This window comes from Pseudophryne corroboree, chromosome 5 (assembly GCF_028390025.1).
Source record: "Pseudophryne corroboree isolate aPseCor3 chromosome 5, aPseCor3.hap2, whole genome shotgun sequence".
NCBI classification, from domain to species: domain Eukaryota; kingdom Metazoa; phylum Chordata; class Amphibia; order Anura; family Myobatrachidae; genus Pseudophryne; species Pseudophryne corroboree.
The window spans coordinates 155,286,195-155,314,119 of record NC_086448.1 but is presented as its reverse complement, the minus strand read 5'-3'; the positions used below and the strand labels follow the sequence as shown (position 1 = coordinate 155,314,119).

The 27,925-nt window shown below is 48.7% G+C and overlaps 1 protein-coding gene across 1 annotated transcript in view; it reads right to left on the bottom strand.

Annotated features, from left to right (window-relative positions):
- Nucleotides 1-27,925, bottom strand: part of WDR48 (WD repeat domain 48) — a 264,189-nt gene that overhangs the window by 106,741 nt on the left and 129,523 nt on the right. The window contains exons 6-8 of the mRNA XM_063921834.1: nt 24,613-24,701; nt 24,070-24,171; nt 17,240-17,464 (exon numbers count right to left, since the gene is read on the bottom strand). Of these exons, the coding sequence (XP_063777904.1) occupies nt 17,240-17,464; nt 24,070-24,171; nt 24,613-24,701 (416 nt within the window). The remainder of the gene's footprint in view (nt 1-17,239; nt 17,465-24,069; nt 24,172-24,612; nt 24,702-27,925) is intronic.

The following is a 27,925-nucleotide window of genomic DNA, read 5'->3' as shown; positions in this document are numbered from 1 at the left end:
GACCATGGTCTGACTCCTGTCGCACAAAACAAAAAACTGATTTGCCTGGGCCAGGTGGCGGGGATATATGAACGGGCATGTTGCATGCTGGGAGGCCGAAAGCTTTGACACATTGTTGCAAATACGCTGTCATATCATATCCCAATGTTATCCTGTGGATAACCTGTGGACAAGAAAAACAAAAGGGATTGTTACCAGCTTGATTAGAGCAGTTTGCCACCATTTATTGCGGATAACCTGTGGACCCTGCCGGAGAAAGGTCTGTCAGTAGGTGTACAAACCGCGAGTTCTCTATCATCACTTCATTTTTCATTAGAAAGAACCTGTGTATTATAAGAAGTAGCTTACCTCTATATATAAATCATCATCAACATTAAACCTCAAATTTCCATGACGGACTGATATCATTGCTTCAATGTTTCTTGAGTTATAAGTAAGGTGTAGACGATGTAAAGATCGGTCCAGTAGCAGTCCCAAATTAGCAAACCCAATGTATTTCTTTGTTGAATAACGTCATCCATAAATATGTGGGGTATGAAACAATGAAACGCATCAGCTACGCTACATTGAGACTACCCCTGGACCAATTTTAACATCATCCTCAGCTTAATTATAAGAAAATAATGCACTTCTTGAGAGGTCACTTTGGGGGAACCAGAACCTTAATAAAAATAATCAGCCTGTGGAACTCAGTGTACCTCACAGAAAGAGAGTTAACCATGGTAAGTCTACCAAAACTCTCCTTTTTTTCTGAATGTAGACACAAATAAAATGAGACACTCTGTTTAATGGTGAATTTGCGTAATTAAATAAGGCCAGGTACACACTAAACCATGTGTAATGATACATCAGCCGCCCGATATATCGTTCACATCCATATTCTCCTGCATCCTGTTGTTTGCCATTTGATCCCGTTGAGCGTGCTGCATGCCCGATGGAATCACCTGGCAAATGATCCGCGGGATCGAGCTGTAGTGGTGCACACTAGACAATGTGCCCAGTATATTGGTCTGATCCGCCCCACCGTATTGGACGACATCACCTAGTGTGTACCCAGATTGAGTTCTCCTATCCTAGAGAGTCTGATTATAATGTATCTCCACTTCAATTAGTAGATCACCCTTATTAATTTTGTTTTAATTAATGCTGCTTTAACGTTATATGTGAGATAATGTACTCCTACTTTATATTAAAAGGATATTCTAATTTACCAAGGAGGCAGATATATGAACCTTGAGGGAGGCCAGACGAAGACCTAAGTCCAGTCCTCTTTTCCGAAAAGCCAGTATCCTGGAAGTTCTGAATCTATGGACATCGTAATTCTTCTCAGCACACCAGGTGAAGTAAGAATTCCAAACCCTGTAATAAATCCGGACAGAGGCTGGTTTGTGGGCTTTTAACATCGTTTGAATAACCGCCTCAGAAAATCCTTTGGCTCTCAGGAGTGATGCTTCAGGAGCCACACCATCAAAGCCAGTCTGGGTAGAGACAAGGGCCTTGTACGAGGAGGTTTTGGGCGTTGAGTTAGTAGAAGAGGATGACCTGTCGATAGACCATGCAGGTCTGAGAACAGATGCCTTCTGGGCCACGCTGAAGCGACTAGAAGCAGTATTCCTCCTTCCTATTTGAACTTCCGTAGAACCCTGGGCAGGAGTGACACTAGAGGGAACATATAAGGCAACCAAAAGTTCCATGGTACCACCAGTGCATTCACGAACGCTGCTCGAGGATCCCTGGTTCGAGATCCAAAGACCGGAACCTTGTGATTGTGTTGAGACACCATGAGATACACGTCCGGTAGACCCCACCTGTACATTAGGAGTTGAAAGACTTCTGGATGAAGACTCCACTCTCCAGAGTGTACGTGATGACGACTGAGGTCGTCTGCTTCCCAGTTCAGGACACCCGGGATGAACACTGCCGATATAACTGGCAGATGGCGTTCTGCCCAACAAAGGATTTTTGACACTTCCTTCATAGCCATGCAGCTTCAAGTGCTGCCTTGATGGTTTATGTATGCCACTGTTGTGGCATTGTCTGACCGTACTTGAACTGGCCTGTTCCGAACCAGAGGCAGGGCAAGTGATAATGCATTGAATACCACACTCGGCTCCAGGATGTTTATTGGAAGGAGTGAGTCTTCCTTGGTCCACCGACCCTGAAAAGAGTGTTGCTCCTACACCGCTCCCCATCCCCTCTGACTGGCATCCGTCGTCAGGAGGACTCAGTCGGAGATCTAAAAAGGTCAGCGACAAACGAACCTCCGGAGTCAACAAAATAATTTGGGATCTGATCCGATGAGGCAGGCCGTCCCACTTGGCAAGAATTAATAATTGCAGAGGGCGGGAATGAAATTGAGCATACTCCACCATGTCGAATGTCGACACCATCAGGCCAAGTACTTGCGTCGCCGAGTGAATCGATACTCTGGGGTTACTGATGAAGTGTCTTATCCTGTCCTGGATTTTTAGGACCTTGTCTGGAGACGGGAGCAGTCTCTGACTGTGTGTCCAGATGCACCGCCAGGTGCACAATGCTCTGAGCTGGGACGACCGAGGACTTCTTCCAATTGATCAGCCACCAGTGGTGTAAGCAACTCACCGTCAATTGTAGATTACTGAGGAGGACATCTTGGGAACTCTCCAGAATCAGCAGGTCGTCCAAGGACGGCAAGATTCTGACTTCCTGGCAATGGAGGTGCGCCATCATCATGGCCATAACCTTGGTAACGATCCGAGGAGCCGTGGCCAGTCCGAACGGCACAGTATGGAATTGGTAGTGACTGTCGCCAATAGCAAACTGCAGGAACTGCTGATGCGATATGGCAATAGGAATATGCTGATAAGCATCCTGTATATCGAGGGATACCATGTAATCTCCGAGTTCCATCGCCAGCACAATAGAGCGCAATGTTTGCGTACGAAACTTGGCTACCCTCACAAATTTGTTCAGTGACTTAAGGTTGAGTATAGGCCGAAAAATAAGAATTTACTTACCGATAATTCTATTTCTCGGAGTCCGTAGTGGATGCTGGGGTTCCTGAAAGGACCATGGGGAATAGCGGCTCCGCAGGAGACAGGGCACAAAAAGTAAAGCTTTAGGATCAGGTGGTGTGCACTGGCTCCTCCCCCTATGACCCTCCTCCAAGCCAGTTAGGTACTGTGCCCGGACGAGCGTACACAATAAGGGAGGAATTTTGAATCCCGGGTAAGACTCATACCAGCCACACCAATCACACCGTACAACTTGTGATCTAAACCCAGTTAACAGTATGATAACAGCGGAGCCTCTGAAAAGATGGCTCACAACAATAATAACCCGATTTTTGTAACTATGTACAAGTATTGCAGATAATCCGCACTTGGGATGGGCGCCCAGCATCCACTACGGACTCCGAGAAATAGAATTATCGGTAAGTAAATTCTTATTTTCTCTATCGTCCTAGTGGATGCTGGGGTTCCTGAAAGGACCATGGGGATTATACCAAAGCTCCCAAACGGGCGGGAGAGTGCGGATGACTCTGCAGCACCGAATGAGAGAACTCCAGGTCCTCTTTTGCCAGGATATCAAATTTGTAGAATTTTACAAACGTGTTCTCCCCTGACCACGTAGCTGCTCGGCAGAGTTGTAATGCCGAGACCTCTCGGGCAGCCGCCCAAGATGAGCCCACCTTCCTTGTGGAATGGGCCTTAACCGATTTAGACTGTGGCAGGCCTGCCTCAGAATGTGCAAGTTGAATTGTGTTACAAATCCAACGAGCAATCGACTGCTTAGAAGCAGGCGCACCCAACTTGTTGGGTGCATACAGTATAAACAGCGAGTCAGATTTTCTGACTCCAGCTGTCCTGGAATATATTTTCAGGGCCCTGACAACTTCTAGCAACTTGGAGTCCTCCAAGTCCCTAGTAGGTGCAAGGCACCACAATAAGCTGGTTCAGGTGAAACACTGACACCACCTTAGGGAGAGAACTGGGGACGAGTCCGCAGCTCTGCCCTGTCCGAACGGACAAACAGATATGGGCTTTTTTGAGAAAAAACCACCAATTTGACACTCGCCTGGTCCAGGCCAGGGCCAAGAGCATGGTCACTTTTTATGTGAGATGCTGCAAATCCACATATTTGACTGGTTTTAAACCAATGTGATTTGAGAAATCCCAGAACTACGTTGAGATCCCACAGTGCCACTGGAGGCACAAAAAAGGGGTTTGTATATGCAATACTCCCTTGACAAACTTCTGGACTTCAGGAACTGAAGCCAATTCTTTCTGGAAGAAAATTTACAGGGCCGAATTTGAACCTTAATGGACCCCAATTTGAGGCCCATAGACACTCCTGTTTGCAGGAAATGCAGGAAACGACCGAGTTGAAATTTCTTTGTGGGGCCTTCCTGGCCTCACACCACGCAACAAATTTTCGCCACACGTGGTGATAATGTTGTGCGGTCACCTCCTTTCTGGCTTTGACCAGGGTAGGAATGACCTCTTCCGGAATGCCTTTTTTCCCTTAGGATCCGGCTTTCCATCGCCATGCCGACAAACGCAGCTGCGGTAAGTCTTGGAACAGACATGGTACTTGCTGAAGCAAGTCCCTTCTTAGCGGCAGAGGCCATAAGACCTCTGTAAGCATCTCTTGAAGTTCCGGGTACCAAGTCCTTCTTGGCCAATCCGGAGCCATGAGTATAGTTCTTACTCCTCTACGTCTTATAATTCTCAGCACCTTAGTTATGAGAAGCAGAGGAGGGAACACATACACCGACTGGTACACCCACGGTGTTACCAGAACGTCCACATCTATTGCCTGAGGGTCCCTTGACCTGGCGCAATACCTGTCCCGTTTTTTGTTCAGACGGGACGCCATCATGTCCACCTTTGGTATTTCCCAACGGTTTACAATCATGTGGAAAAAACTTCTCAATGAAGTTTCCACTCTCCCGGGTGGAGGTCGTGCTGAGGAAGTCTGCTTCCCAGTTTCCATTCCCGGGATGAAAAACTGCTGACAGTGTTATCACATGATTTTCCGCCCAGCGAAAAGTCCTTGCAGTTTCTGCCATTGCCCTCCTGCTTCTTGTGTCGCCCTGTCTGTTTACGTGGGCGACTGCCGTGATGTTTTTCCCACTGGATCAATACCGGCTGACCTTGAAGCAGAGGTCTTGCTAAGCTTAGAGCATTATAAATTTACCCTTAGCTCCAGTATATTTATGTGGAGAAAAGTCTCCATACTTGATCACACTCCCTGGAAATTTTTCCCTTGTGTGACTGCTCCCCAGCCTCTCAGGCTGGGCTCCGTGGTTACCAGCATCCAATCCTGAATGCCGAATCTGCGGCCCTCTAGAAGATGAGCACTCTATAACCACCACAGGAGAGACACCCTTGTCCTTGGATATTGGGTTATCCGCTGATGCATCTGAAGATGCGATCCGGACCATTTGTCCAGCAGATCCCACTGAAAAGTTCTTACGTGAAATCTGCCGAATGGAATTGCTTCGTAGGAAGCCACCATTTTTACCAGGACCCTTGTGCAATGATGCACTGTTTTTAGGAGGTTCCTGACTTGCTCGGATAACTCCCTGGCTATCTCTTCCGGGAGAAACACCTTTTTCTGGACTGTGTCCAGAATCATCCCTAGGCACAGCAGACGTGTCGTCGGGATCAGCTGCGATTTTGGAATATTTAGAATCCACCCGTGCTGATTGTAGCAGTATCCGAGATAGTGCTACTCCGACCTCCAACTGTTCCCTGGACTATGCCCCTATCAGGAGATCGTCCAAGTAAGGGATAATTAAGACGCCTTTTCTTCGAAGAAGAATCATCAATTCGGCCATTACCTTGGTAAAGACCCCGGGGTGCCGTGGACAATCCAAACGGCAGCGTCTGAAACTGATAGTGACAGTTCTGCACCACGAACCTGAGGTACCCTTAGTGAGAAGGGCAAATTTGGGACATAGAGGTAAGCATCCCTGATGTCCCGGGACACTATATAGTCCCCTTCTTCCTGGTTCGTTATCACTGCTCTGAGTGACTTCATCTTAATTTGAACCTTTGTAAGTGTTCAAAAAAAAATATTCTAAAAAAAAAAAAAAAAAAAAAAAAAATAAGTCTCACCTAGCCTTCTGGCTTCAGTACCACAATATAGTGTGGAATAATACCCCTTTTCTGTAGTAGGAGGGGTAATTTAATTGTCACCTGCTGGGAACACAGCTTGTGAATTTTTTCCCATACTACCTCCTTGTCGGAGGGAGACTTGGTAAAGCAGACTTCAGGAGCCTGCGAAGGGGAAACGTCTCGACATTCCCATCTGTACCCCCGGGATACTACATGTAGGATCCAGGGGTCCTGTACGGTCTCAGCGCCATGCTGAGAACTTGTCAGACGCGGTGGAACGCTTCTGTTCCTGGGAATAGGCTGCCTGTTGCAGTCTTCTTCCCTTTCCTCTATCCCTGGGCAGATATGATCTTATAGGGACGAGAGGACTGAGGCTGAAAAGACGGTGTCTTTTTCTGCAGAGATGTGACTTAGGGTAAAAAACGGTGGATTTTCCAGCAGTTGCCGTGACCACCAGGTCCGATGGACCGACCCCAAACAAGTCCTCTTCCTTTATACGGCCATACTGTGCCGTTTGGAATCTGCATCACCTGACCACTGTCGTGTCCATAACATCTTCTGGCAGTTATGGACATCGCGTTTATCCAGAGTGCAAATATCCCTCTGTGCATCTCGCATATATAGAAATGCTCTATAGTCAATAAAATACTGTCCCTGTCAAGGGTATCAATATTTTTAGTCAGGGAATCCGACCAAGCCACCCTAGCTCTGCACATCCAGGCTGAGGCGATCGCTGGCCGCAGTATAACACCAGTATGTGTGTATATACTTTTTATTATATTTTCCAGCCTTGTCAGCTGGTCCTTGAGGACGGCCCTATCTATAGACGGTACCGCCACTTGTTTTGATAAGCGTGTGAGCGCCTTATCCACCTTAAGGGGTGTTTCCCAACGCGCCCTAACTTCTGGCGGGAAAGGGTATACCGCCCATAATTTTCTATCGGGGGGAACCCACGCATCATCACACACTTTATTTAATTTATCTGATTCAGGAAAAACTATGGTAGTTTTTTCACATCCCACATAATACCCTCTTTTGTGGTACTTGTAGTATCAGAAATACGTAACACCTCCTTCATTGCCTTTAACGTGTGGCCCTAATAAGGAATACGTTTGTTTATTCACCGTCGACACTGGATTCAGTGTCCCTGTCTGTGTCTGTGTCGACCGACTAAAGTAAACGGGCGTTTTAAAAACCCTTGACGGTGTTTTTGAGACGTCTGGACCGTACTAATTGTTTGTCGGCCGTCTCATGTCGTCAACCGACCTTGCAGCGTGTTGACATTATCACGTAATTTCCTAAATAAGCCATCCATTCCGGTGTCGACTCCCTAGAGAGTGACATCACCATTACAGGCAATTGCTCCGCCTCCTCACCAACATCGTCCTCCTACCTGTCGACACACACGTACCGACACACAGCACACACACAGGGAATGCTCTGATAGAGGACAGGACCCACTAGCCCTTTGGAGAGACAGAGGGAGAGTTTGCCAGCACACACCAAAAACGCTATAATTATATAGGGACAACCTTATATAAGTGTTTTCCCTTATAGCATCTTAATATATATATAAGCATATCGCCAAATTAGTGCCCCCCCTCTCTGTTTTAACCCTGTTTCTGTAGTGCAGTGCAGGGGAGAGCCTGGGAGCCTTCCCTCCAGCCTTTCTGTGAGGGAAAATGGCGCTGTGTGCTGAGGAGATAGGCCCCGCCCCTTTTTCGGGCGGCCTCGTCTCCCGCTCTTAACGGATTCTGGCAGGGGTTAAATATCTCCATATAGCCTCCGGAGGCTATATGTGAGGTATTTTTAGCCAAAATAGGTATTCATTTGCCTCCCAGGGCGCCCCCCTCCCAGCGCCCTGCACCCTCAGTGACTGCCGTGTGAAGTGTGCTGAGAGGAAAATGGCGCACAGCTGCAGTGCTGTGCGCTACCTTTAGAAGACTGAGGAGTCTTCTGCCGCCGATTCTGGACCTCTTCTTACTTCAGCATCTGCAAGGGGGCCGGCGGCAAGGCTCCGGTGACCATCCAGGCTGTACCTGTGATCGTCCCTCTGGAGCTGATGTCCAGTAGCCAAGAAGCCAATCCATCCTGCACGCAGGTGAGTTCACTTCTTCTCCCCTAAGTCCCTCGTTGCAGTGATCCTGTTGCCAGCAGGACTCACTGTAAAATAAAAAACCTAAGCTAAACTTTCCTAAGCAGCTCTTTAGGAGAGCCACCTAGATTGCACCCTTCTCGGCCGGGCACAAAATCTAACTGGCTTGGAGGAGGGTCATAGGGGGAGGAGCCAGTGCACACCACCTGATCCTAAAGCTTTACTTTTTGTGCCCTGTCTCCTGCGGAGCCGCTATTCCCCATGGTCCTTTCAGGAACCCCAGCATCCACTAGGACGATAGAGAAAGGCTCATTAGGTTTCTGCACTAGAAACAATGTAGAATAATAGCCTCTGCTACGCTGGGACTGAGGTACCGGCACAACCACGCCTGTACTCAGGAGGGGTCCTACCACCGTTTCTAGAGCCTGCGCCTTCAACGGATCCAAAGGGAGTACTGTAGTGCAGAACTGGTGAGGGGCACGTCTCTTGAAGGAGACAGCATACCCGTGAGAGACAATTTCCAGTACTCAAGCGTCTGAAGTGGTCTTTAACCAGACCTGGGCGAACTGTAGAAGTTGGGCTCACACCTTGGGGTCTCCCCCCCAGGGGAGGCCCGCCCCGTCATGCAGCAGGCTGACGGGCTGGCCAGGACCGTTTCATCTTGGGCTTGGTGGTCTTGGGAGCATGAGATTGTCTGGGGTAAGACTGACCCTTGAGGTCGAACGGAACGAAAAGTGGTAGTCTTCACCTTCTGTGTAGAAGAATAAAATGTCCCTGGTGAAAGGTAGTACCTCCAAGGTCTTCTTGGAGTCCAAATCCACTTTCCATTACCTTAACCACAGTATGGGGCGCGCCAGAACAGACATGGATGACACTTTGGCTGCCAGTACTCCCGCCTCAGAGGACGCCTCCTGAATGTAATATGTGAGACAGGTATTGTCTGGCATTGTCAGAAATATCCTCGTCAGCTCATCCTCTAACGCCTGAACCCACGCCCCAATTCCTTTTTGCGGCCCAACAGGCAGCTATCGTGGGTCTATGAATCGCCCCTATGAAGGAATAATAAGAATTTACTTACCGATAATTCTATTTCTCATATTCCGTAGTGGATGCTGGGAACTCCGTAAGGACCATGGGGATTAGCGGCTCCGCAGGAGACTGGGCACAAAAGTAAAGCTTAGGACTACCTGGTGTGCACTGGCTCCTCCCCCTATAACCCTCCTCCAAGCCTCAGTTAGGATACTGTGCCCGGACGAGCGTACACAATAAGGAAGGATTTTGAATCCCGGGAAGACTCATACCAGCCAAACCAATCACACCGTACAACCTGTGATCTGAACCCAGTTAACAGCATGATAACAGAGGAGCCTCTGAAAAGATGGCTCACAACAATAATAACCCGATTTTTGTAACAATAACTATGTACAAGTATTGCAGACAATCCGCACTTGGGATGGGCGCCCAGCATCCACTACGGACTACGAGAAATAGAATTATCGGTAAGTAAATTCTTATTTTCTCTGACGTCCTAGTGGATGCTGGGAACTCCGTAAGGACCATGGGGATTATACCAAAGCTCCCAAACGGGCGGGAGAGTGCGGATGACTCTGCAGCACCGAATGAGAGAACTCCAGGTCCTCCTCAGCCAGGGTATCAAATTTGTAGAATTTAGCAAACGTGTTTGCCCCTGACCAAGTAGCTGCTCGGCAAAGTTGTAACGCCGAGACCCCTCGGGCAGCCGCCCAAGATGAGCCCACCTTCCTTGTGGAATGGGCTTTTACAGATTTTGGCTGTGGCAGGCCTGCCACAGAATGTGCAAGCTGAATTGTACTACAAATCCAACGAGCAATAGTCTGCTTAGAAGCAGGAGCACCCAGCTTGTTGGGTGCATACAGGATAACAGCGAGTCAGATTTCCTGACTCCAGCTGTCCTGGAAACATATATTTTCAAGGCCCTGACTACGTCCAACAACTTGGAGTCCTCCAAGTCACTAGTAGCCGCAGGTACCACAATAGGTTGGTTCAGATGAAACACTGAAACCACCTTAGGGAGAAAATGAGGACGAGTCCTCAATTCCGCCCTGTCTGAATGGAAGATCAGGTAAGGGCTTTTACAGGATAAAGCCCACCAATTCTGACACGTGCCTGGCCGAGGCCAGGGCCAACAACATGACCACTTTCCATGTGAGATATTTTAACTCCACAGATTCAAGTGGTTCAAACCAATGTGACTTTAGGAACCCCAAAACTACATTGAGATCCCAAAGTGCCACTGGAGGCACAAAAGGAGGCTGTATATGCAGTACCCCTTTTACAGACGTCTGAACTTCAGGTAGTGAAGCTAGTTCTTTCTGGAAGAAAATTGACAGGGCCGAAATTTGAACCTTAATGGACCCCAATTTTAGGCCCATAGACACTCCTGTTTACAGGAAATGCAGGAATAGACCTAGTTGAAATTCCTCCATCGGGGCCTTACTGGCCTCGCACCACGCAACATATTTTTGCCAAATGCGGTGATAATGCTTTGCGGTTACATCCTTCCTGGCTTGACCAGGGTAGGGATGACTTCATCTGGAATGCCTTTTTCCTTCAGGATCCGGCGTTCAACCGCCCTGCCGTCAAACGCAGCCGCGGTAAGTCTTGGAATAGACAGGGTCCTTGCTGGAGCAGGTCCCTTCTTAGAGGTAGAGGCCACGGGTCCTCCGTGAGCATCTCTTGAAGTTCCGGGTACCAAGTCCTTCTTGGCCAATCCGGAGCCACGAGTATAGTTCTTACTCCCCTCCGTCTTATAATTCTCAGTACTTTTGGTATGAGAGGAAGAGGAGGGAACACATACACTGACTGGTACACCCACGGTGTTACCAGAGCGTCCACAGCTATTGCCTGAGGGTCCCTTGACCTGGCGCAATACCTGTCCAATTTTTTGTTTAGGCGGGACGCCATCATGTCCACCTTTGGTTTTTCCCAATGGTTTACAATCATGTGGAAGACTTCTGGTGAAGTCCCCACTCTCCCGGGTGGAGGTCGTGCCTGCTGAGGAAGTCTGCTTCCCAGTTGTCCACTCCCGGAATGAACACTGCTGACAGTGCTATCACATGATTTTCCGCCCAGCGAAAAATCCTTGCAGCTTCTGCCATTGCCCTCCTGCTTCTTGTGCCGCCCTGTCTGTTTACGTGGGCGACTGCCGTGATATTGTCCGACTGGATCAGCACCGGCTGACCTTGAAGCAGAGGTCTTGCTTGGCTTAGGGCATTGTAAATGGCCCTTAGCTCCAAAATATTTATGTGAAGTGATGTCTCCAGGCTTGACCACAAGCCCTGGAAATTTCTTCCCTGTGTGACTGTTCCCCAGCCTCTCAGGCTGGCATCCGTGGTCACCAGGACCCAGTCCTGAATGCCGAATCTGCGGCCCTCTAGAAGAGGAGCACTCTGCAACCACCACAGGAGAGACACCCTTGTCTTTGGTGACAGGGTTATCCGCTGATGCATCTGAAGATGCGATCCGGACCATTTGTCCAGCAGGTCCCACTGGAAAGTTCTTGCGTGGAATCTGCCGAATGGAATTGCTTCGTAGGAAGCCACCATTTTTCCCAGGACCCTTGTGCACTGATGCACTGACACTTGGCCTGGTTTTAGGAGGTTTCTGACTAGTTCGGATAACTCCCTGGCTTTCTCCTCCGGGAGAAAACACCTTTTTCCGGACTGTGTCCAGGATCATCCCTAGGAATAGAAGGCGTGTCGTCGGGATCAGCTGCGATTTTGGAATATTGAGAATCCAACCGTGCTGCCGCAGCACTATCTGAGATAGTGCTACCCCGACTTCCAACTGTTCCCTGGATCTTGCCCTTATCAGGAGATCGTCCAAGTAAGGGATAACTAAAACTCCCTTCTTTCGAAGGAGTATCATCATTTCGGCCATTACCTTGGTAAAGACCCGGGGTGCCGTGGACAATCCAAACGGCAGCGTCTGAAACTGATAGTGACAGTTCTGTACCACAAACCTGAGGTACCCTTGGAGAAGGGTAAATTGGGACATGTAGGTAAGCATCTTTGATTTTCAGAGATACCATATAGTCCCCTTCTTCCAGGTTTGCAATCACTGCTCTGAGTGACTCCATCTTGAATTTGAACCTTTGTATGTAAGTGTTCAAGGATTTTAGATTTAAAATTGGTCTCACCGAGCCGTCCGGCTTCGGTACCACAAATAGTGTGGAATAGTACCCCTTTCCCTGTTGCAGGAGGGGTAACTTGATTATCACCTGCTGGGAATACAGCCTGTGAATGGCTTGCAATACTGTGTCCCTGTCTGAGGGAGACGTCGGTAAAGCAGACTTTATGAAACGGCGAGGGGGAGACGTCTCGAATTTCTTGAGACGGGCCCCCACCGTGCCTGAGACCGCTTGTAAAGCCCCAGCGTCATGCTGAGGACTTTGCGGAGGCGGGAGAGGGCTTTTGTTCCTGGGAATTGGCTGTTTGCTGCAGCCTTTTTCCTCTCCCTCTGCCACGGGGCAGAAATGAGGCGCCTTTTGCCCGCTTGTCCTTATGGGGCCGAAAGGACTGCGCCTGATAATACGGCGTCTTCTTAGGTTGAGAAGCTACCTGGGGTAAAAATGTGGATTTTCCAGTGGCCACCAGGTCTGTTAGACCTACCCCAAATAACTCCTCCCTTTTATAAGGCGATACTTCCATATGCCTTTTGGAATCATCATCACCTGACCACTGTCTTGTCCATAACCCTCTTCTGGCAGAAATGGACAGCGCACTTACTCTTGATGCTAGTCGGCAAATATCCCTCTGTGCATCACGCATATATAGAAATGCATCTTTTAAATGCTCTATAGTTAGTAATATACTGTCCCTATCTAGGGTATCAATATTGTCAGTCAGGGAATCCGACCAAGCCACCCCAGCACTGCACATCCAGGCTGAGGCGATTGCTGGTCGCAGTATCACACCCGTGTGAGTGTATATACATTTTAGGATATTTTACTGCTTTCTGTCAGCAGGTTCCTTAAGGGCGGCCGTATCCGGGGACGGTAGTGCCACCTGTTTAGACAAGCGTGTGAGCGCTTTATTCACCCTAAGGGGTGTTTCCCAACGTGCCCTATCCTCTGGCGGGAAGGGGTATGATGCTAATAACTTTTTAGGAATTAACAGTTTTTATCGGGGGAAACCCACGCATCATCACACACTTCATTTAATTCCTCAGATGCAGGAAAAACTACAGGCAGTTTTTTCTCACCCAACCTAATACCCTTTTTAGTGGTACTGGTATTATCAGAAATGTGTAAAAACATTTTCCATAGCCTCAATCATGTAACGTGTGGCCCTACTGGAAGTAACATTCGTCTCTTAATCGTCGACACTGGAGTCAGTATCCGTGTCTGTATCTGCCATCTGCGGTAACGGGCGTTTTAGAGCCCCAGATGGCTTTTGAGACACCTGGACAGGCACAGGCTGAGTCGCCGGCTGTCTCATGTCATCAATCTTTTGTAAAGAGCTGACACTGTCACATAATTCCTTCCATAAGCTCATCCACTCAGGTGTCGACTCCCTAGGGGGTGACATCTCTGTTACAGGCAATTGCTCCGCCTCCACCTCATTTTCCTCCTCATACATGTCGACACAACGTACCGACACACAGCACACACACAGGGAATGCTCTGATAGAGGACAGGACCCCACTAGCCCTTTGGGGAGACAGAGGGAGAGTATGCCAGCACACACCAGAGCGCTATATATATATATATATAGGGATAACCTTATATAAGTGTTTTTCCCCTTATAGCTGCTGTATTGTTATACTGCGCCTAATTAGTGCCCCCCTCTCTTTTTTAACCCCTTTCTGTAGTGTAGTAACTGCAGGGGAGAGCCAGGGAGCTTCCCTCCAACGGAGCTGTGAGAGAAAATGGCGCCAGTGTGCTGAGGAGATAGGCTCCGCCCCCTTCTCGGCGGCCTTTTCTCCCGTTTTTCTGTGGAATCTGGCAGGGGTTAAAATTCATCCATATAGCCCTGGGGGCTATATGTGATGTATTTTCGCCAGCCAAGGTGTTTTTATTGCTGCTCAGGGCACTCCCCCCCTAGCGCCCTGCACCCTCAGTGACCGAAGTGTGCTGAGGAGCAATGGCGCACAGCTGCAGTGCTGTGCGCTACCTTGGTGAAGACAGGATGTCTTCTGCCGCCGATTTTTCCGGACCTCTTCTTGCTTCTGGCTCTGTAAGGGGGCCGGCGGCGCGGCTCTGGGACCGAGCTCCGAGGCTGGGCCTGTGTTCGGTCCCTCTGGAGCTAATGGGGTCCAGTAGCCTAAGAAGCCCAATCCACTCTGCACGCAGGTGAGTTCGCTTCTTCTCCCCTTAGTCCCTCGATGCAGTGAGCCTGTTGCCAGCAGGTCTCACTGAAAATAAAAAACCTAAAACTAAACTTTCACTAAGAAGCTCAGGAGAGCCCCTAGTGTGCACCCTTCTCGGCCGGGCACAAAAATCTAACTGAGGCTTGGAGGAGGGTCATAGGGGGAGGAGCCAGTGCACACCAGGTAGTCCTAAAGCTTTACTTTTGTGCCCAGTCTCCTGCGGAGCCGCTAATCCCCATGGTCCTTACGGAGTTCCCAGCATCCACTAGGACGTCAGAGAAATATAGATTTCAGGCATCCCTCCACACGCTTATGCCGGTTCCTTCAGGGAGGTGACAGTGGTGACACGCAGAGCAGACGACACCACGAGACGGGTGACGTGAGAATCCACTGGCGGCGGAATCTCACACTTAGTACATAACTCTGTAGAGAGGATATCGAGCTAAAGCCCGTTTAGGGAGCAGGAATTTCTTACCTGGGGTAGACCAGGGTTCCCTCCTGATGTCCACAAGATGATCCACTTTCTGTTGTTTAAACATATCAGTTTTCTTGGCCACTGTGAGAATGTTCATCAGTAACACAGGATTTAGAGTCTGACAGGACCGTACGCTCCCCCTCCTCATCAGATGAATCATCAGAGAGGTTAGTGGATTGTGAGTAGTAAGCAGCCCGAGTGACCTGCAGTCGTTTTCTGTCTAACCAAAGACTGATTTAAATGCTGCAGCTGGGTAGACAAATATTCAGACCAAGGCGGATTTACTACAGGGACAACTTGTGGCGGCAGTGGCACCGGAGGTCCCATAAGGGGGTTAAACGATCCACCAAAGTCCCCAGGAGGGTGGTGAACATAGCCCAGGGTGGCTCCATTGTAGTTACAGGAGCTGCAGGCTGACTGGGAGGTGTATGACATGTAGAACACAGACCATCACACAAGACTTCCCCCTCAGGTAAACCTCTGGAGCATACCTTGCAACTTACAGGAGCCTCCAGAGTTTTACTGCGCTTACTGTTAGACATTCTAATAAAGCAACAGGCTATTAGTATGATGAAGCCAGACAGAGTACACAACTAGTGTAAGAGTACACAAACTTGTGAACTAAATCCCATTCCACGTGACTAACACAGTAAAATATCCATATAGCGATAAGTACTCTGGACACTATATTAGAGGACCCTGACGCACCTAGTCCCTTAAGGTACAGAATATACCTAGACCGGAGGTATATATCAGAATACTCTTACTATATATACTGTAATAGGTACACTCTTTTTTAACTAACGCTGTCTGTAATAAGACATGTAGAATACTCAAGTGTCTGTAAAGTCTCAGTGCTGTGTACAGGCGGGCTTTACAGGGGAGACCTTGCCCTGCAGTCCCAGAGACCAGCAGCAGCTATGCTCAGAATACGGAGCCCAGCGTCTCTGTCAGGAACTGAGGGAGAGTGTGAGACAGCTCCAGGGCAGGAAATCTGCGAGGAGATGGCACCCTGGGCCGGGGAAGGGGCTACAGGTCAAGTGCCGGCTCCCCTATGCTGGACCTCACCGCCGGTACTATGGAGCCTTACCAATAGGGGCGCTAGTACACCCGACCTGTACTCCTATGCCCTGGCGGATATAGTGGGGCCCCTGCTCGATGACCGTGTCCACGCCAGCGTCGCAGTCCGTCTCCCTAGACTGCGATCAGGAACGCGATTTAGTGGCGGGTCCCACCCGGGGGATCCTCTTACCTCCTCCTTTCATAGCAGCCACGCGAACCAGGAGAGCGTCTGCGACCGTGTGCCTAAGCTGGAGCGTCTCTGCTGCAAGTATCCGGGAACTGAGTCATGGGAGTATGCGACGTCGCTTGGGAGGTGATGGAGACTCAGCACTGAATGTCACCCTGACATAACAGTGCTGCAGCCCTTGAAGTCTTCTTAGCTTTTTCAGGGATGCCCAGAGCAGCCCCCCTGTTAGGTGACCTACTGCCTGCAGGCACCACTCGAAACGGAGCTCTCAGTGCCTGGAGGCGAAGTTATAGATGAGGCCCCAATGCATCCTGGGACAGTCAAAGCTTTGCCTGATGGTGCCTCTGGATCAAGATCCCGCTCTACACCCTAATGTTTTCCCTGTGGAACACAGTGTAACCCGCTGCAGAAAAGAAAATAGTAGCAAGATGTGTATATGTAACAATGATACCCAGACTACATCAACTATTTCATGGCTGAAAAGGAGGCACATACTGTAGTGTCACTAGAGAAATCCATAGCTTACAAGTTAGCTACAGCTCAAACAACTGAAAGAAACAGAACAAGGGGGGTAATTCAGACCCGATCGCTGCTGTGTGTTTTCGCACAGCTGCGATCGGGTTTGAACTGCGCATGCATATGCACCACAATGCACAGACGCAAGGCCCCCCAGCGACGGGTAATGTCGGACAACGACAAGAAGAACTTAGAAAGCGATCGCACGAAGATTGACAGGAAGAGGCCGTTTGTGGGTGTCACCTGGAAGTTTCCAGGGAGTGTCCGGAAAAACGCAGGCGTGTCCAGCCGTTTGAAGGGAGGTTCCTGACGTCATCTTCGGGCCGGATCATTGCACTGGAAGAGTAAGTCCTGAGCTGTGCAGAGACTGCACAAACTTTTTCTCATTTTATGTAATACCTTATGGTATTATGACACAAATTGTAAATCAATAAGAAAAAACACTTTGTGCTCACTTTTAAAACTGGTGCTTTTTCTTCACAGATGAGCAGTCTCAAGTCTGGGTTCCTCAAGTCTGTACAGTAGATCTTACGGTCCCTTCCCCCAGAGTACACATGGGTGAAGCCTTCATTAACTTGGAGAGCCCAGACCCCTTCGTCATGGACCCTGTAAGTTGCTATACACCTCTGTTGCCCAAGAGACCACAAGCGGATAGTCCCATCCGAACTGCCTGAAAGACACTAAAAATGAGATGGCAATTAAAAGAGCAGATATTTATAAAGCACACCTTATCCTTACTTATAGCAGAACTTTTATCAGTTACATCATACAGAGGGCTTGATGGCTAGTTGTATGTGTGCAGGTTGGCCGAGCATACACTGCGTGTTTTCACACTGCGCATGCTCTAGAACTAAAAACACACTCTGGTATGAGCGATGCAGTCTGATACGCATATTGACTGCATATACAGGGTGATTCAAAAGTCGCAGTACACCCTTTTGTTTAAAAAAAAACTGTGCAGAAAATGGGAAAACGGACTTAGATTCAAGATGGCGCCCATGTTCGGTACATACCCTAAAAGATAGCCCACCTCACCCATACCTTGCTGGAGTATTCAGTTTTCCCAGTTCCTGGACAGTTTTTGAAACAAAAGGGTGTACTGTGACTTTTGAATCACCCTGTAGTTCAATCTGAGTCGGCTGAACTGGCCTGTAACAGGGCATTCTGAAGTAGGCAAAGCTCAGTGAGATAGTGTTGACAGAACTGCCGCTACTCAGCAGTGGACATAAGCATGAATGCACTGGTCTAGTACTGGTACCAAAGCGCACTGATGGGGATGACTATTACTATACCTAGCACATGGACAGAGGGCAGAGCATACATTTTGTATAGGTGGATATACGCGGGATCACAAGCACCGATTTCCATCTAGCTCTGCACCGGGCCCTGAATGTATAAACATGAGCTATGGTCATACTTTCATAGTCTAGCAAGCAGTAACATATTTATGGTATAGAACAGAGGTTCTCAAACTCGGTCCTCGGGGGCCCACACAGTGCATGTTTTGCAGGTCTCCTCACAGAATCGCAAGTGAAATAATTAGCTCCACCTGTGGACCTTTTAAAATGTGTCAGTGAGTAATTAATACACCTGTGCACCTGCTGGGTTACCCGCAAAACATGCACTGTGTGGGCCCCCGAGGACCGAGTTTGAGAACCCCTGGTATAGAATCATCTACAGATGTAGCCATGTTCAGCTTTACCACGAGGCGGCATACTGCTCCAGGCTGCGACTATTCGCAGATGACGGTCGCTCCATTAATTCCTATAGGCATGCTCATACATTCTAGTCGCAGGCCACACTAGTCGCGCCAGCAATGCCACGCATCGCGCAAAGCTGAGTGTGACTACATCTGTACATGTGAACCCTTGAGCACGCAGATGCCCTTTCACATTGAAATATATTCATTAGGGTTACTTTTCCTCATTACATTATAAATGGAGTCTAGTCACTATGTCGGTCACAATGATTTCGAAACTATATGTCAGTTGTTATCAAACAAACAAAAACAAATATGGAAATGTTTGTTATATGTAAAAATATGTAGGTTTATATTAGTAAGGCCATGCTGTATAATGAGGGAATATTTTTTAAGCTTGCAGAGGAGCTGGTGCTGAAGAGAGGATTTTAATTACCTACCGGTAAATCCTTCTCTTGTAGTCCATAAGGGATACTGGGGACCTTAGTACAACAGGTGTAGAAGGGGTCCAAAGGAGCCGGTGCACTTTAAAATTTCTTCCACAGGGTGTGCCGGCTCCTCCCTTCTATGCCCTCCCCTACAGCTCAGTCTAGGAAAAACAGTGCCCGAAGTAGATGTACATACTTGAGAGGAGGATACATGACAAACAACGAGTGGTGAGATTAACGAACCAGCACACAACACAAAAATGAGCTAGCAACAGCTAGCAATACACAACAGAAACAGCTGTTGAAACAACTTCACACAAGAACAAAACCTTGCAGGAAAGTCGTAGCACAAAGGCAGGCGCCCAGTATCCCTTATGGACTACGAGAAAAGGATTTACCGGTAGGTAATTAAAATCCTCTTTTCTCTATCATCCATAAGGGATACTGGGGACCTTAGTACAATGGGGACGTCCCAAAGCTCCCAAACAGGGTGGGAACGTGCTAAGACACCTGCAACACTGTACATCTAAACTGGACATCCTCTGCAGCCAGGGTATCAAACCTGTAAAACTTGACAAACGTGTTTGTCCCTGACCAGGTAGCGGCCTGACAGAGTTGTAGGGCCGACACTCTCCGGGCAGCCGCCCAGGAGGTACCCACAAACCTTGTAGAGTGGGCCGTGATAGACCGAGGAAAAGGCAAGGCCGCCGAAGCGTAGGCCTGTTGAACAGTAAGCCTAATACAACGGGCAATGGACTGCTTTGAAGCAGGACGACCCTTTTTTTGAGAGCATCATACAGCACAAAGAGGGAATCTGATTTTCTGACAGCAGCAGTCCTCTTGATACAAATTATCAGGGCCTCGCACCACATCCAATGACTCAGGAATTGAGGAAGAGGCTGAAGCCGCCAGAACCACAATAGGCTGATTCAAGTGGAATGCAGATACCACCTTAGGTAGGAACTGTTGTCGAGTCCGGAGTTCCGCTCGGTCCTCATAAAAGACCAAATAGGGACTTTTTTTTTAGGACAAAGCATCAAGTTCGGAGACACGCCTAGCGGAAGCCAAGGCTAGGAGCGTAAGGTATTTGTCCTCCACTGACACCACAGGTTCAAACCAAGAGAACTGTAGAAAGGACAAAACCATGTTTAGATCCCAAGGTGCCGTGGGCGGCACAAAAGGAGGTTGCATGACACCCTGCAGGAATGTCTGAACTTCTGGCAAAACAGCCAATTTCTTCTGAAAGAAAATGGACAAGGCCGAGATCCGAGCCTTTAAGGAGCCTGTAAAAAGCACCCCAGGTTGAAGACTGAAGGAAGATATTTTCACCCCTCACACCAGGAAACGTATCATGTCCAGATATGGTGGCAGTGCTTTGACGTAATCTGTTTTCTGGCTTGAATCATGGTGGTAATAAACTTTGCCCAAAATGCCCTTCTCCGCTAGAAGGTTCCTCTCAACCGCCATGCCGTCAAACGAAGCCGCCGTAAGTCCGGGTAGACGAACGGTCCTTGTTGAAGATTTGCCCTTAGCGGTAGGGGCCAGGGATCTTCTATGGTCATCTCCAGAAGTTACGTGTACCAAACCCTCCGAGGCCAGTCTGGGGAGATGAGAATCCCCTGTTCTCCCCTCTTTTTGGAGGAAACAAGTACACCAGCTGGTAATCCCATGGAGTTGTCAGCACATCCACTGCTGATGGCAGAGGGTCCCTTGTTCTGGAACAATAGCACTGAAGCTTGTTGTTGAACCGAGAGGCCATCAGATCGATCTGTGGGCAGCCCCACAGATCTGTTATCAGTTGAAACACCTGAGGGTAAAGACCCCATTCTCCTGGGTGGAGGTCGTGACGCCTGAGGAAGTCTGCTTCCCAGTTGTGGACTCCGGGAATGAATATGGCCGACACCATCCTTGCATTTTGTTCGGCCGAGCGGAGAATCTTGGATACCTCCCTCATGCAGGCCCTGCTCTTTGTTCCACCTTGCTGATTGACGTAAGCCACAGCCGTAGCGTTGTCTGACTGTACCTGAATGTCCAGGCCTTGGAGCAGATGAGCTGCCTGTAGCAGAGCATGATGGCACGGAGTTCTAGTATGTTTACAGGGAGGCGGCTTTGCGAAGAGTGACCACTAGCCCTGGAACTGTTGTCCCTGGGTTACCGCTCCCCAACCCTGAAGGCTGGCATGTGGTCAAGAGAATCCAATCCTGGATCCCGAAGCTCCGCCCCTCCAAGAGGTTGGAGAATTGCAACCACCACAGGAGGGAGATCCTGGCCTGTGGTGAGAGACGTATGACCTGGTGCATCTGCAGATGTGAATCCAACCATTTCTTCAGGAGATCCAGTTGGAATATCCTCGTATGGAATCTGCCAAATTGAATAGCCTCGAAAGGAGGCCACCATCTTACCCAACAGACGGGTGCAGAGATGTACCGAGACCCTTTCCTTCTGCAGAACAGCCCAAACCAACTCCTGAATTGCGTTCGCCTTGTCCATAGGGAGGAAGACCTTCTGAGCCACAGTGTCCAGGATCATCCCGATCAACTGGATATGCTGGGTTGGCTCAAGGTGGAACTTTTGAAAGTTCAGAATCCACCCGTGGCATGATACCAGGGATGTAGTGCGGGAGATTCTGTCCAGCAGTACGTCCGTCGATCTTGCTTTGATCAGCAGATCGTCCAGGTAGAGAACAATGTTCACAACTTGAATCCTGAGTTGGAACATCATTTCCACCATCACTTTGGTGAAAACCCTTGGGGCCATCGTTAGGCCGAAAAGGCAGTGCCTGGAACTGGTAATGTTTCTGCAACAGAGCAAACCTGAGGTAAGCTTGATGAGGCAGCCTTATCGGTATATGGAGGTAAGCATCCTTTATATCCAGGGAGACCAAGAACTCTACCTCCTCCAGACCTGAGATCACTGCTCTCAGAGACTCCATTCTGAACCAGAAAACCTGCAGATATGGGTTTAACGATTTGAGGTTCAAAATGGGTCTCACTGAACAGTCTGGTTTTGGTACCACAAAAAGGCTGGAGTAATATCCCTTGCCTTGTTGTTGAGGTGGCACAGGAACAATGACCTGGGTCTGGGCTAACTTTTGAATAGCCTCCTGCAACGTGAGGCGCATGGTTTCTGAAGCTGGTAAACCAGACTTGAAAAACCTGAGAGGTGGAAGACTTTTGAATTCCATCTTGTAGCCTTGGGAGATCAGATCTTTTACCCAGGCGTCCTGGCAGGAGCTATTCCAGATGGAGCTGAAGAATCTCAGATGAGCTCCCACCCTGAGGAACCCCTGGAGTTGAGGGACACCGTCATGCTGAGGGTTTGGAGGAGACGGAGCTGACGCCCTTTTCCTGGGAAGCGGAGGTTGCAGGTTTACGAGACTTACCTCTTGAACCTCGTGCCGCATTTGAGGCACCTCGTGCCTTAACTTTAATGCACAGCGTCCGAAAGGACTGCAGAGACGGCCCAGTGTAGCAATGTCTAGCCGGGGGAGCAGTCGAGGGGAGGTATGTGGACTTATCAGCAGTAACCTTCGAAATCCAGGTATCCAATTCATCCCCGAACAGCTAATCTCCTGTGAAGGGTAAGGCTTCCACACACTTTTTTTTTTATTACTCCGCGTCCGCCACCCACTGACGTAACCACAACGCTCTGCGTGCGGAAACCGCCATGGTAGCAGTACGGGCATTTACTACCCCAATACGTTTGATGGTATCACATAGGAAGTGGGCAGACTCCTGTATGTGTTGAATTAGTATCACCATATCAGCTAGGGACTTGTCCCCAGAAAGGCCCTCTTGGATGTTACCGGCCCAAGTATGAATGGCATGTGTCACCCAACAACCTGCAATAACAGGCCTCTGGGAGGCTCCCGCTGCAACATAAATAGATTTTAAAGTAGTTTCCCGTCCGCGGGTTCTTTTAAGGCCGTAGCCCCAGGAACCGGCAGTACGCGATACGGATGCATCGATAGCAGGGGGAGTTACCTAGACCTTGCCCCCTCTTGTGCAAAAGGGAAGGTGACCATCCATTTCTCTGACACCTGGAATTTCTTATCAGGATTTGCTCATGGCTCTCTAAAAAGATCATCCAGTTCCTTAGAGTCAGGAAATGTGACCTGTAGCTATTTCTGTGATGAGAAAAGGGATTGCTGCACATCTGTCTCATTCCCAGGAATATTTAAGACGACCCTTATAGCAATGATAAGTAAGTCTACTCCTTGTGTAGCAGAGGAATCATCTAATTCAGTATTAGCTTCCAGCTCTTCCCCCCCTCCTCTACCTCTGGTACCTCCTCCTCAGATTCTGAGGGGATATCAGGAAACCCCCTTTTTTGGGGTAACAGATTTGATAGAGGGGAAACACGTCTACTGTCTGCCCTATCTTTTGCCAGAGCAGCCATAGATTGTTGTAACTGAAATGGTGCCAAGAAGCCGCTGGTCCTACTCTGAGGAAACTCCGCCCCTTACAATGGCGCCGGAGTTATGCCGATATTTATACTGGCAAATGTCCCCAAAGTGTGTAAAATAAGGTACAATCACCTATTTTCACTATCGCTGACAGTCTACGAGCAGGGGGCGTATGGGATCACCGCCAAGGGCGTCCGTATGCCTACCCTGTGTTCATGACGCACATAGGAACTGGGTCCCCGGTTGTCACTCACCACTCTGCTGACCCTCAGGCTCTGTAATGGGCGTGTGCAGCGTGCTGCGGGTGTGTGCGCGAGAGCGCAATGTCTGCGGTACAATGACCCTCAGGACTGTTGTCCTGTTGGCAGGATACGACTTAGCACCCCTAAACGAGGCAGGTGTGCCCCCTCCCCCCAGTGTCCCTCCCTCGGTGCAGGTAAGCTGTTGCTTAAACAGCTTACCTGAAAATAACAAACAGAAATTAACCCAAAGAAAAACTCTCTGGAGCTCCAGAGTGTGCATCCTCTCCTGAGGGCACATTTTTCTAAACTGAGCTGTAGGGGAGGGCATAGAGGGATGGAGCAGACACACCCTGTGGAAGAAATTTAAAGTACACCGCCTCCTTTCGACACCTTCTATACACATTGTACTAAGGTCCCCAGTATCCCTTATGAATGATAGAGAAACACATAATATTTTTGAGAATACCCAACTGAAATGTACCAATAGGTAGATGATAAAAGAAACCCTTACCTGCGTGCCATCCCTGTTTAACAGTAATGCTTTAACATTATCAGTATGTCCTTTTAGTTTCATCAGTTTTGCACACGTTCTTGGATCCCAGACTCTTAGCACCTGTAATGCAGGAATAACAAGTTATCTTTTCTACGCTACAGTGCAACAGAGACATGTTCCACTACCAAACACACGCCAACGGAAGCAGCGCAGTAGACAAATGCTAAAACATTTTCACATATATTTAAATTTAGGAGTTTAAGAAATTTGCAGAGATCACACGCTTTAGATCGTAGAATCATAACTGGTTACATGGGCACCGCCAATGGCTCCTCTGACAAATTCAAACTGAACCTCAACCTGTCAAATCCAAGACCTTGCCCCTGAAGGAAATATGTAAGATGTTATACTCTCCTGCCTGCAACCAACCATAACTTATCTGTAATGCAGCATACTACTACTACTATAGTAGTATAGCATAAAAGGACATCAATGTTATGCAGAGTGCACTCAGGAAGGACCAGGTGATGAGACACAGCTCTTCCAAATCCACAGTTTTACCTTTTCAGTTGACCCAGAAACTATGACGGTCCCCATCTGGTTCATGGCCAAACTGTAAATAGAGTCTTTGTTTCCACTCAGGGACGAAGCTGGAGAAAACAAAATGTCAAGTTAGTGAACTGGAACAACTTCATTATAGTCACGCAACAAAACTGAGTGAGCAAAGAGAAAAAAAAAAGTGGAAAGCTAAATAAAAACTATACGTTATGGTAAGAACTTACCGTTGATACCGGTATTTCTCCTAAGTCCACAGGATCCACAGGATATGGTGAAGCGACAGCCGATTTGCACCAAACGGTCAAAGCTTTTCGGCCTCCCAGCATGCAACGGGCCCGTCCATATAGCCCCGCCTCCTGGCTCAGGCAAATCAGTTGTTTTTCCAAAGCTCAAGGCAGGAGCATTATAGAGAGCCCTAATCAGGCGAGAAGAACACACATGCACAGCCTTCCGTACAAGGAAGAGGTTAGTGAGTAAAAGGATCCTCAAATCAGGTGCGTCAGGGTGGTATCCCTGTGGACTTAAGAGATGTACTGTTATCAACGGTAAGTTCTTACCATAACGTATATTTCTCCTGCAGGGTCCACAGGATAACAGTGGGATGACCCAAAGCAATTAAGTGGTGGGGACACTCCTGATTGGACAGGAGAATCCTTTGCCCAAATTCAGCATCCTGAGAGGTTGACCATGTGGCTGCCTTACATATCTGTTCTGCTGAAGCACCATGTTGTGCTGCCCATGATGGACCTACCTTAAGAGTAGAGCGAGCAGAGACATTAGCCGGAACAGGGAGATCAGCTTGAGAATATGCTTCTGAAATAGTCATCCGAAGCTACCTCACCAGAGTCTGCTTATCAGCAGGCCATCCTCTCTTGTGAAATCCATAGAGAATAAAGAGACAGAAAATCTGTCTTTCTGATAGCACTGGTACGATCTACGTCGATTCTTAAGGCACGGACTATGTCCAACGATGCATCTCCCGCATAAAAACCCCGACCCTGGAAAGCCGGGACTACAATTTCTTCAATAAGGTGGCATTTAGACACCACCTTAGAAAGATACCCAGATTTAGTTCTGAGAACTGCTTTATCTGGATAATAAAAAAAAAACAGAAATGGAGGATGACATAACAATGCCCCCTAAATCTGAAACTCTTCTAGCTGAAGCCATGGCCAGTAGAAAGAGAACTTTAGCTGTTAACCATTTAAGATCCACTCTTTTAAGTGGTTCAAATGGAGCAACTTGAAGGGGGTTGAATGCGCAGCATTCCCTCGAAAAAAGTGCGCACATCCTGTAGGTTGGAAATTTTCTTTTGGAACTATACAGTCAATGCTGAGACTTGCACTCTCAAGGAAGCCACCCTTAAACCTTTATCCATTCCTTCCTGAAGGAATGCCAAGACCCTGGAAACTCTGAAAGACCTAGGGTCAAATTTCCGTTCACTGCCATTACCACCATAATCTTGGTGAATACTCTGGGGGCTGTGGCTTTGAGGAGGGTGTTTCTTGAAAGCAAATGCATAACCGAGAGATACCACTTCTTGCACCCAGGCGTCTGTTGTAGACTGTTGCCAGATCTGTGCAAATTGAAGTAGTCTGCCTCCCACCCTGGGATTCCCCAGGTGGAAGCCCGCAACATCACGCTCATGGCTTATCTTCTGCTTTAGAAACCGGTCCTCTGGTAGCCCAATGCTTTTCAGTCTTACCAGTCTTGTTGTATTGGGACTGTTTGCCATAACCTTTTCCTTGAGACCGAAAGGGCCGAAAAGCTGGAACTTTAGGCTTGAATTTGTATGTGGAAGGAGTCTGCTTCTAACTACAAAATACTGGTTAATTCTTTACTGAGAAGAATATCTCCAGAAAAAGGTAAAGACTCCCAAACCTTTTAAGATTCTGAACCAGCTTTCCATGTACGTAGCCAAACTGCTCTGCGAGCAGCTACTGTTGAAGCAGATGACCGAGAGGCAATTGTACCCATATCCAAGGCTGCTTCTTCCAAAAACATTGCAGCCTGTTTGATATGTGCATCATGGGATTTTTGCTCTCTAGATGCCATTGAAAGATCCCCTTCCAATGCATCAGCCCAGGCAGCCACTGCTTTTGCCATCCAAGCTGAAGCCATGGCTGGTCTTATGACTGTCCCAGACAGGGAAAAATTGTTTTTTAGAAAACCATCCACTCTCCTATCACTGACATCATTTAGTGATGTTGAAAGCAGAGGTAATGTAGATTTCTCTAACGTCCTAGAGGATGCTGGGGTCCACATTAATACCATAGGGTATAGACGGGTCCGCTTGAAGCCATTGGCACTTTAAGAGTTTAACAATGTGGGCTGGCTCCTCCCTCTATGCACCTCCTACCAGACTCAGTTTAGAAAATGTGCCCGACGGAGCCAGTCACACCTAGGGGAGCTCCATAGGAGTTTTTCTAGTTTTCTTCGAGTTAAGCACAGGGAGGCTGCTGGCAACAGTCTCCCTGCTTTGTAGGACTTAGGAGGGGGAGGGGGGGTAGTGTCTAACCCTGAGAGGTTAATGGCCACTATCTCCGCTGACAGGACACTGGGCTCCTGAGGGTGATGATCGTTAGCCACCCGAGGCGACCGCTCACTCCCGCAGCATGCCGCCACCCCCTAACCTAGCCAGAAGATTCCGGTGGCGAGTGCGTCACCGGAAAGTGTGTCCCCACAAGCAGGGAGCCGGTGTGTATGGCGGCAACAGGGTAGGAGCGCAGTACTAACTGTGCGCCAGAGAGCTCAGCGGTACACAGTGCGGCACTATGAGGGGCGCCCTGAGCCAGCGCAAATACCCTACACTGGTCACTCAAGTCTATCAGGGCCCTCGGTAATGCTGCTAGCAAAATCCTCAGGCCAGTCTAAAAATGTGAAAGTGTGCAAAGACGCGCCATGTCCAGGGACGGAGCTTCTCCTCAGAGCGGACCCAGCAGCGTTCAGCGCCCTTTTCTCCCTGCAGATACAGCTACAGAGATGCTGACAGGAGTGCTGTCTCTCCACACGACTCCAGCTATCCTGTGCGGTACCAGGGGGTTGTGGAAGGGGGGAGGCTGTGTAGTCTATTAAGGGTACACAGTCAGCGCCAGGTTGGTTGTACCTACCTAATTGAGCGCTGTGGGTGTGCTGGCTGCAAGCTCTGTGTTTTCTCTGCAGGTACTTGGGGGGTAAACCGTGTCTGACATTTTCCTGTGCGTGTGTGGGTGTATGTTTTCTCACATAGCCATGTCCAGGGACTCTGTGTCTTATGCTGCAGAGGATGTTTCTTCTCCAGAGGTATCCATTCCTTGCACCCAGGAATGTAATGTCT